The sequence below is a fragment of the Lolium rigidum genome, chromosome 6 (assembly GCF_022539505.1).
Source record: "Lolium rigidum isolate FL_2022 chromosome 6, APGP_CSIRO_Lrig_0.1, whole genome shotgun sequence".
Lineage (NCBI taxonomy): Eukaryota > Viridiplantae > Streptophyta > Magnoliopsida > Poales > Poaceae > Lolium > Lolium rigidum.
The window spans coordinates 269944088-269954988 of record NC_061513.1 but is presented as its reverse complement, the minus strand read 5'-3'; the positions used below and the strand labels follow the sequence as shown (position 1 = coordinate 269954988).

Here is a 10901-nt window from a genome sequence, read left to right as displayed (position 1 = left end):
AGGAAGAACATATTCTTGTCGATGATCCTTCCGGGGCCTGAATATCCGGGGAAGAAATTGAGTGTCTTAATGCAACCACTTGTGGATGATTTGCACCACTCGTGGCATCACGGTACATTGACATACGACCGAGCATCAAAGAGAAACTTCATCATGAAAGTTTGGTTCCACTATTCGATGCATGACCTACCGGGTACGCCCTATTCTGTGGGCATAGTACAGCTGGTAAGTTTCCATGCCCGAGTGTGCGAGCACGAACTAGAATTCGAGGCACCTAAAAGTCTGGACACAAATATGTTGCCTTTGACAAACACCGCAAGTTCCTCGATCCGGGGCATCGGTTCAGATCCGACAAGAAAAACTTCACGAAAGGCGTAGTTGTGCTTGAACATAAAGAAATACCAAAGTTCAATGGTGCAACTGTTGATGCCGAGCTACGTGCTCTCCGGCCTAGTAAGGAACCCGGCCACCAATTTGAGGGATATGGTAAAACGCACAACTCGGACTCACATAGCAGGCATAACGAGCTCGAGTATTACAAGGACCTTGAACTTCCCCATAATATCGATATGATGCACACCGAAAAGAATTGTGGGGAGGCATTCCTTAACACCTGCTGCAACATACCGGGCAAGTCAAGGGATAATGTTTCAGCTAGAGTCGATATTGAGGAGATATGTGAAAGGGTGGCTCTACACATGCAGCCTCCGAGGGCAATCGAAAAGGTTGGTTAAAGCCGCATGCCAAGTACTTGTCTTGATAGCGCCGACAAGAAGGAGGCATTTACGTGGCTCAAATATGACGTGATGTTCCACGATGGTTATTGTTCGAATATGAGTAAGGGAGTCAATCTTGCTACAGGAAAAATAAACGGGCTCAAGAGTCACGACTATCATATATGGATTGAGCGGGCGATGCCGGTGATGCTTCGAGGGTATCTCCCCGATCATGTCCGGCGAGTGCTTGCGGAGGTGAGCCATTTTTTCCGCACGATCCGTGCTAAGCGGATATGTACCGAGGTGATTGAGAAGCTGCGGGAGCAAGTGCCGGACATGCTATGCAAGTTAGAGATGATATTCCCCCGAGGCTTCTTCACTCCGATGTTACATCTCATCGTGCATCTCGCCAACGAGGCACTCTTGGGGGGACCGGTGCGGTATCGTTGGCGGTTTTGTATTGAGAGGGAGTTCAAATATATTCGGTACAAATGTGGAAACAAAAATAAGATTGAAGCATGCATAGGCTGAGGCAACTCTCCTCCATGAGATGGCGAGACGCCACGACAATGTACTATGCCAATGATGTGCCCACTAAGCATAACCCGGTCGCTCGGTACAATTCCGATGAGCCCAAGCGTGACCCAAAGCTCTTGCTCTTCAAATATCCCGGTGGCAAGGCCGGTGCCTCAAAAGTGGAGAACATTTCGCCAGAAGAGAAGGATTGCATAATGCTTTACGTGCTTATGAACATGGAGGAAGTGGTCGATTTCATGAGGTAAAATGATGAACCAATTACTTTGCAACCGGTAACTTGGTTTTGGTCTAATACGTATTTTCTCCTTTCAGCCAATTCCATGATGAAATGTGGTCGGGAAGAAATGGTCCCACTCCCACGCGAGTGGTACACTCTTCCGAAAGAGGGTGCCCCGCCCTTAAATAAAAGCTTCGTGAAGCTGGTTCCATGAAAAAGTAATTTCTCAAATGTTCCTCTTACTTTGCAATCCGTGACTTGTCTTATTACACGTAACTAATGCACGAGAATAATCTGAACCGAACTTGTAGGGAGCTGATCCCAACGTTGAGATGACGAGATGAGTTGAGATGCGTTTCCCGGGGTTTTAACCGTAGAGTCCATACGCATGAGAAGTATGATGTAAATGGGTATCGCTTCCATACGGAGTTTCACCGAGAAGAACCGGCCTAATGCAAAAACAATAAATACTGGGGTCTACACCCGCGGAGCCGATGATCTTGATTACTATGGAAGGTTACAAAAGGTATACGAGTTGACGTTCAACAACGCAAACATAGAACTCAAGCTCTTTGTGTTCAAATGCCTTTGGTTTGACCCACACGGTGGAATGAGAAGCACCCCCTCCATTGGTTTAGTTGAAGTTAGGCCTACAACCACCTACGACGGATCCGACGTCTATGTTGTGGCTCACCAAACCAAGCAAGTTTATTATTTGTCCTACCCATGTCGAGAATGAGGAACTCATGGGCTGGGAAGTCGTGTTCCGGGTATCGCCACATGGTAAGCTACCCATCCCCTCCGAGGACGATTACAACAACATTGACCCGGTAACATATGAGGGAATTTTCTATCAAGAGGAAGAGCAGTTCGGGGCTCTTCAAATAGACATAGGTCTTCAGGATCTCCACAACGATGTACAAATGCGTGGTGAGACCGTGGTGGACCTGAAGGACATAGCTATGCTCACCAAGCGCCATGCGAACAAAGACAACATTGTCGTGACTCAACCGGAACCCAATGCCGACCATGAATACTCATATGGTACTGATTTTGATAGTGACGCTGAGAACCCAATGCCTAGAGATGAGAGTGGTGATGAATGGTGAGGGTCTTTTATGCTTAGTACCTACATTATCATTATGCTTAATACATACATTTGTCATTATGCTTAGTACCTACATTATCATTATGCTTAATACATACATTTGTCATTATGCTTAATACCTACATTTTTCATTATGCTTAGTACCTATATTTGTCATTATGCTTAGTGTTTACTCATTTTCAACATGCTTATTAATTATTTTCTCTTTTCTTATGCGGGTAATTGCCCAATATGAGCGGACGGAAGGCATCATCGAGCTCCTTGCTTGATCAGATGCATCAGCGGAAGCCAGGGCCGGGTGCTTCCAGACGGAGTGGAAGACCCATTGTTCCCACCCGGCGTTACGAAGACGCAGACGGGGGACGGGGAGGACGAGGGGGAGGACGAGCTAGAGGACGAGCTGGAGGACGAGGGGGAGGACGAGCTGGAGGACGAGGGGGAGGACGAGCTGGAGGACGAGGGGGGATGCACAGCTCCTTCTAGCCGACATTCCCTGCTGCTCGGCTCGGTGGCTTCACGAGTCTATGGACGAGGAGGAGGACACTAGGGAGGAGGAGGAGGACACTAGGGAGGAGGAGGAGGAGTCTAGGGACGAGGAGGCTTCGACGGAGATGGCTCCGAAGAAGTTGCGGATTCGTGGGGAAGCGCAGGTTCCCGATGAGAGTAAGGAACCTGCTACGGAGGATGAGAAGTGGCTCCTTGTCCCGGGAAAGATAGAGTAAGTAGTAAGGTGATTTCATTTTCGTTATGACACTTAGCATTTTCTAATGTTTGATAATTGTGCAGGAATTTCACATACACGGGGAAGAATGTCCGCGTGCCGGGGAGTCCGATTGGAGCTGCTATTAGGAAGTACTGGCCGGGGATGTACACTCCGGTCCTTGGGGGCGAGTCCAAGCTAGCCTACACTTGGGAAGACTTTGAGATAGCGCCTTACCCCGGCTTTACTTCCGCCGCCGACGCCGTGATCAAGAAGTTTTGGGTACGTAATGCATACTCTTTGGGTTTCGTTCATATGTAGTTGATAACCCCACCGTGATAACTCATGCCTCTCACACTTTACGTTATGCTTGATTGCGGCGCAATTATAGGGTGGCGGCCGAGCATAAGGAGAGGGCGGACGTGGTGCTCCGTAACATGTGTCGGAAGTTGACACGGCAGCGGTGGTACAACCGAGAGGATCATGTGCATCGGCCACTTCTATGCTTGAGCAGGGCGTAAGGTACACAAAACCTGAGATTGTGCAGGGACTCGCCCCGGCTATGACGATAGAGGACCTCATGTCGGTAAGTAATTGTCAATGCGATTCTATGTACTGCGGCTAACTTGCAATTATATTGTTTGTTCTTCAAATGAGTTTTGATTTTGCAGGTTATACCACATTGGGCTGATAATAATAAGAGGGCCGCCTTCATGGAGTTGGTCAAGAATTGGGTCGGCGAAAACCCCGATTTCAAGGCCGTGAGCGACCGGAACAAGGCCAACCGTGGGAATCAGGGAACACACCGTGCGGGAAGCAGCGGCACCGATCGCTATCGGGAGCGTTCGGTACATATAAAAATGGAACAAGCTGCATTTTTTTGATTTTCGATGATATGCATAACATTTGTTTTGTGATGCGGGGAAGAAGCTCGGGGAGGGAACTTGGTGAGATGGAAGCGTGGACGCACATGAAGCCGGTGACGCCCCGTCCGAGACGAGCCTCGGCCCGCACCTGAGATGTACTACGGCAAGGCCAAAGAGAACAAGGAAAGATACTGCGAGGAGTACGCCAAGCTCCATCCAGAGGTGGAGGACCCTATGACCGAGCCGGTCGACGAGGTGGCGATGATGCTGACGGGGTCCGGCCAGCCGCATGGACGTCCTGCACCGCCTTGCTGGGGGTTTCAAGCCTCGAGAGGAACTTCACGCGGATCAAGGCTACCCTCCCCTCCGGCAGCTACGCTACCTCCTCGCGGACTACATGCCGTTCTCGGGTAGAGGTAGATGTAAGTCATCCACACTTTCATCCTCTGTTTTGACTCTTGTTCCTGAATGGCTATGTTGATGAGACGCATTATTTCTGAAATTGTAGATTCAGCTCGAGGAGGCCTATGCAGTAGCTTACGAGGAGTATCTCGAGAAGATTAAGGAGCATGACCTTGTGAAAGATGCCTATGTCCGGTGGACGAGCAACCGAGATGGCGGTAAGTTTCAATCTCTATGGTTGCAAAACATCATAAGTCCCCATGTTTGAATCTGAGCTATCTCTCCCGTTTCTTGCCGAGTTTCACTCGGTTCATGATGACTGGAGTGCGAGAGGAACCACTCCCAGAGCCACCTCATCCGGGGCCGACGCCAGTGTTCCCGTCCAAGGAGGAGTTCTATTGCATGTACAAGCGTCAGCGTCAGTTGACCCCGGTAAGTTGCTAACTTGGTGTGACATGGCTAAGTTGCTAACTCCCTCCAACATGTAGGGATTGGGAGAATCCGGGAACGACACTCCTTGTGGTACGCCGATGCACCCCGGTCGCCATTCTCCTGGTGCTTCTGCCGAACCTCGGCATGGTTCTCGCTTCCGGTGGCTCTCGTCGTGGTTCTACCTCCCCGAGCACCGTCGAAGTAGTGCGGCCTCGCTTCACCCAGTCGGAGCTAGATCAGTACTCGGGTCCGCCGGGTGGTGCACCACCATAGTTTCTACATTGTACTAGCACATGATGACACGCTCCATCTTTGTAGTGGATCCCGTGTATGTACCATGGTCTTGTATGCTATATTTGTGCTATTTGTGAGATTTGATGCTATATTTGTGAGATTTGGTGCTATACGGTGATATCTTTGTGCTATATGGTGCTATATATGTTACTGGATATTCAATGTTATAATATGTGCATTTTGTGCGATTTTCTGAGCAAATTGAGCCAAAATGGCAAAAATCTGAAAAAAACTGGGCCGGCTGTGCCGACGGTGTCACCGTCGGCACAAGCCCATAGCTGTGCCAAATGGCAGGGTCTGTGCCGACGGTGACACCGTCGGCACAGCCGGCCCAGTTCGCGCGTTTTTTTCCAGCTCGAATGGCCACGTGTTTGGCGCCAAATCTGGAGAAAAAAAAAAAGAAACGGTGCCGACGGTAACACCGTCGGCACAGCGTGGCAGCTAACGGCCGGAGCGTCACGGCGAGATGTCCTGTGCCGACGCTGGTAACGGCCGACGGCCACCGTCCAGCCGTCGGTACACGTGTGTGCCGACGGTGCCGTCCTGTGCCGACGGTGGGTGCCCCGTCCCCGACGCGAACTGTGCCGACGCTCAGACGCCGACGGTCACCGTCGGCAGAGAAGGTGCCGACGGTGGAAGAACCTGTGCCGACGGTGCGGGGCCGTCGGCCGACGGCGTCTCTCCCGTAGTGATGTAAAGAGGAGAGTGCATATTTTAATAGTAATCAGATTGTAAATCTGTTAGCAGCGCACCGTGACATATCAAAGTTGTAGTGCTAGTTATCCTTAAGAGGCTAGCTGATCTGTAAGTCCAAGCTGCATGGACTACTGAATCATTTATATACTGAATCACCTATATACTGCATGGTGCAAAACCACTACGGAAAACCTCACTGGATCTCCAGTACGAGAGGATGCAGGTACCGAACTGTGAAGAGATACTACGGAAAACCTCACTGACTCTCGAGTACAAAGGGATGCAGGTAAGGTACATTAGCCTATCAGTGTTGAACTATTTCCCAATGTCTCCCAAATCTAGATTTGAAGTTTGCATCGATGCTTAGTAGTTTACACCAAGGAAATTACAGGTGAACTTGCATGCAAAAGATGGCACCGATACACGGATTGTCTTTGCTCTCCGCCAAAGCAAGGAGATTTCTATAAATTATTGAAGCATATGTCTTTTACTCCTACCTTTTAAGGGCACTGGTCTTCAAGTGATCCGACCCAATGGCCGGGAGGTTGATGTTGTATTGATGGAAGCAGTCTGTATGTGCACTTGTTAGTGGTTGGTGCCAGATTACCTGCAACGACGACTGTGACAACGATTTGCATGATGGTGGTCTGTGATGATATATATGATCCATGGTGGTCGTAAAAACTTTTGCATCAGGTCGATTTTACATGAAACTATATATTTAAGGGCAAGATTCTCTAGGCTGCTCAAGAGGTGCTGATCATTACAGTAATGAGATTCCATCGGATACCAGAGCCATTACTAAAAAGTTCAATGTCATAGAAAAAGGATGAGCCTTTTTCTCTCGTGGGGTTCCGATTAACGATGCACACATGAGAGCCGATTTATTGTTTTTCAACTAATATTATTCAAAACCCCAACATAGCCAGCTTGTGCTGCCCGATTACTGCTTCTTTTTTAAAAGACCATTGCTCCTCCAATGGAAATGGACAAATAACTGTTTCCATACAAGCAATATAAAAAAAATCTGTGTGCAAGAGTTTCCATGCCGCCTTATTTATTCCAGCAAAAAACATGATACAGCAGTCTAAGTTCTATGCCTCAGCCTGCATCTGCTCGCACTCTTCTCTGATGGACTGGAACAGCACCGATGATAAGTACCGCTCGCCAAAGCTCGGGAAGATAACCTGGAATGTCGTCATCCACACGAAACAGCAGCGTCATTATTCAATGTTGCGAAAAAAATGTTCTAGCTCGTAAAAAAGTACACAATGTTGTTGCACGCTTAATTACCACTATCAGCTTCCCAGCGTTTTCTGGTCTCTTTGCGACCTTTATGGCGGCCGCAGCTGCTGCACCCGACGAGATTCCAACCTGCACAGCATCCATACATGCAACTTCAGCATTCATAAGGGACAATCAACAGGAGACCCATTCATAAGAAGGCTCCTACTGCTTAACCACTACAGATCATGAGAAATGCAATAGCCGTATATAACCATGGCTTTTAAGGCGGTAAGGCATCCTAAGACGCTGGAGGGGTGTTCTATCAAGGGCCTAGAGCAGACCTAAAGCAGGCAAAAATCTAATGCGCTGGGGGCGCTTCACCTAAACATTGCTTAATTGTCCTAAGGCGGACGCCTTAAAAGCAATGGTACATAACACACAGACTTGAGATTTTGCTAATATGAGATTACATGGTGATCTCCTACACCCTGGCATGTCTTGCATGAAGTAGTATGCCACTGAAGGTGAATATGATGCACCGTGACAAAATTGTACTGGAATGCATTGTAGATATAGCAGCATTGAGATGGGGAAATGGAGCAACTACACTGCCTCAAACATGGTGCCTACTTCATGTCAGTATATCTAGAAGATATATAAGGAAACCTGTGAGGTGCTTGCATTTAATAGAAAGCCAAGGGGGAAAACATGCATGGACTGGGATGATGTAAGTTATGATTCGCCTGCTTTTCTTTAAGCATATGCGCGTGTTTACAACGAAGTGACGATATATCAAATAGAACGCCACATCAATATAATGTATTCACCACACAAAAGAATGTATCAACATGTGAAATTACGTACCAGCAATCCTTCCTGGAGAGCCAACTGCTTTGCTGTCTCAACAGCCTCGTCGCTTGATATCTAGAACAAAAGCAGAACATAATCAGAGATAACCATAAGAAGAGAACGCCACAGTAATAATCCGAAGAAACTAGAACCACACAACAATACCAACAAATCTACAGTACCAACGAAAGCAAGAGGAGTGATTATTGTCTGATACAGAACCGAACACATAACTACACAGGTGGAATAGATAAGACTGGAATAAGCTCTGACCTCTATTACTTCGTTTAGAACGTCACTATCCAAGTTCCTTGGAACAAATCCAGCTCCAATGCCTTGAATCTTATGTGGGCCTGCACAAATGGGGTAACAGTTGTAACAAAAAGAACATAAGTTTGACAAACTCAGAGGAAAACTGACAGCAAACATACCAGGTTTTCCACCAGAGAGAATGTTACTTTCAGTAGGCTCCACACCAATAACCTAGAAAAAGGTGGCTGTATGAGGACTACATATGTGGGGAAGACACAGCGCATTTTATTTGGGCAGAATTTGAAGAAACCTTGATATCAGGATTTTGCTCCTTGAGGAAACGACCAGCACCAGATATTGTCCCACCCGTTCCAATTCCACCAATGAATATATCCACCTTCCCTTTTGAATCCTCCCAGATTTCTGGCCCGGTAGTCTCATAATGTACCTGATTGAAAATTGGGCAAGCAGGTTAGACATGGCTAGAGGGCATATAGATAGAAAAATCTTTGTGGGTTAGACATGTCTAGAGGGCATATAGATGGATAGAGAAATTGCAGCTAGCTGTCCTCGTTACCTTTGGGTTAGCAGGGTTGTCAAACTGCTCAAGCATGTATGAGTTAGGTGTCTTATTCAAAATCTCTGTAGCTTTATCCAAGGCCCCTTTCATCCCCTTTGCGGCATCTGTAAGGACGAGCTCAGCGCCAAAGGCTTTGAGCAGAACTCTCCTCTCCATGCTCATGGACGTGGGCATGGTCAGTATCAACTTGTATCCCCTGGAGGCAGCAATGAAAGCAAGGCCGATGCCAGTGTTCCCACTCGTTGCTTCCACCAACACACTCTGCGCATAGAACACGAAGTAATAACAATTATTAGGAAACGAGATGCAGCATGAGAAAGCAAGCCAGCATCAAGAAAGAAGATGTGGTCAATCAATCACCTTCCCGGGTGTTATCAATCCCTTCTCTTCGGCGTCAGATATCATGCTGATTCCAATCCTGAAACATAACAGGTCGGAAAGCACGTTTAGCTGCTCGGTCTATCCATCAAGGGAAAGAGACTGAAATGAGGAGGAGGAATATAAGAAGAATGTTGATGCAACCTGTCCTTGACACTGCAGCAGGGCTCCATGATCTCGAGCTTGGCGGCGACGTTGGCGACGCAGCCCTTGACGATCTTGTTGAGGTACACCATGGGTGTCTTGCCGATGAGCTGCCATCAAATCTAACAGGTGATATATCTTCTGAGACGTGATGATGTGCTTTTCTGGCAATGAATTCGTGCGTGTGGAACTCAGGACGACATGATCTACTCAGTAGTAGTAACTGATGAAGGGAGGAACCCGCGAGGTGAATCTTGAATCTTTATACTGGTTAGTTCAGTCCAGGCTTGTGGCGTCAGTAACTGAGTTGACTTATCGAATCCTAGGTCTACGACTGGGCGGCGGAGCTACTGGCGTGGGGCGGCAGGTGCTGGTTACCTGGGTGACGTCGTCGGCGATGTTGAGGCCCTCGACCTCGGTGGCCAGGGCGTGGCGCCTCCATGCCGGCAAGACGGGGGAGTTGGCGGCGGTGTTGACGGCGAGGAGGGGGATCCTGCGGGCGAGCGGCGGCGGCAGGAGAAGGGCTTGCCGCGCGTGCGCCGGGCGGGCGGGCGAGAAGCCGAACTGGGCCTGCGGGGCGGCGGCGGCGGCGACGGGAGGTGACCACGGCGCCATTCTCGGCTGTGGTGATAGTGGCGACTTCTGGGTCTCGGAGGGGATGGAGGAATCGAATTAGTGGGATGGGATTGGGATGTCACCTCCTTTTTATCTCGTGTTGTACGGAGTATTTTCTTTGTCGCGAGAAATACAAAAACAAAAGACGTTGATGGATGTATTGGGACCGTAGACTGGGCTTAATTCTTTTTTTTGAGAACACAGTACAACGCAGACGCTCACAAACACGCACGTACAAACACCCCTATGAACGCACGCACGCACACCTTACCCCTATGAGCACCTCCGAGGGACTGAGCCGGCATATCTTGAGGTTGACGAAGTCGCCACCGGCGCCTCGGCTGCTGACGGGCACGTCACCTACCACCGAAAGCAAAGCGCGGTTAAATCCTGGAATAAATCCGGGTAATGCAAACACCCATGCCAAGTCTAGGACTTGAACCTGGGTGGGCTGGTTCCACCACAAGGGACCTAACCACCAGAGCCAAGCTCTGTTTGCGTAGACTGGGCTTAATTCATTCATCCCCCATGCAGAAAATACCTAAATTCATGATTTATTCTGTTTTTATATATGGAAAAAGACTCTTTAGCTACTACTGCCTTGGGTGATGCTAAGAGCATCTCCACGACGACCATGAATTTGTGCAGACAGTCCCAGATTATGCCCGTCCTCGAGGACGTACAAACACATGCTTTGGCATCTAGGAAGCTTTCAAGGACCAGAGATTTGGTCCATATAACCACTGGTGATCTCATTTTAAAAGAAAAAATTAAAAATTATATTTTTGAGTTTCAAAAAAGTCTGAACAAAATCCGTATACAGCCAATGGTGTATCCCAGAAACGTGTAAAAAACAATTTCAAATACTTTATATTCTGAGCAACACAA

At 48.3% G+C, this 10901-nt stretch overlaps 1 protein-coding gene across 1 annotated transcript; it reads right to left on the bottom strand.

The window, feature by feature from the left end:
• Positions 1–6954: 6954 nt before the first annotated feature.
• Positions 6955–10028, bottom strand: LOC124659550 (cysteine synthase-like). Its single transcript, XM_047197409.1, has 10 exons — positions 9777–10028; positions 9399–9508; positions 9237–9294; positions 8874–9137; positions 8607–8744; positions 8476–8527; positions 8318–8397; positions 8060–8119; positions 7262–7342; positions 6955–7155 (listed from the first exon to the last, which is right to left on the bottom strand). The coding sequence occupies exons 1-10, from the start codon at positions 10011–10013 to the stop codon at positions 7063–7065; spliced, it is 1173 nt and encodes a 390-aa protein (XP_047053365.1). The 5' UTR covers positions 10014–10028; the 3' UTR covers positions 6955–7062.
• Between the last annotated feature and the right edge of the window lie 873 nt (positions 10029–10901).

Coding starts and splice junctions, on each gene's coding strand:
- LOC124659550 (XM_047197409.1), bottom strand. CDS start 10,013: ATGGCGCCGTGGTCACCTCCCGTCGCCGCCGCCGCCGCCCCGCAGGCC. Junction 9,509..9,776: donor TCGCCGACGACGTCACCCAG/GTAACCAGCACC, acceptor ATTTGATGGCAG/CTCATCGGCAAGACACCCAT. Junction 9,295..9,398: donor TGCTGCAGTGTCAAGGACAG/GTTGCATCAACA, acceptor GTTATGTTTCAG/GATTGGAATCAGCATGATAT.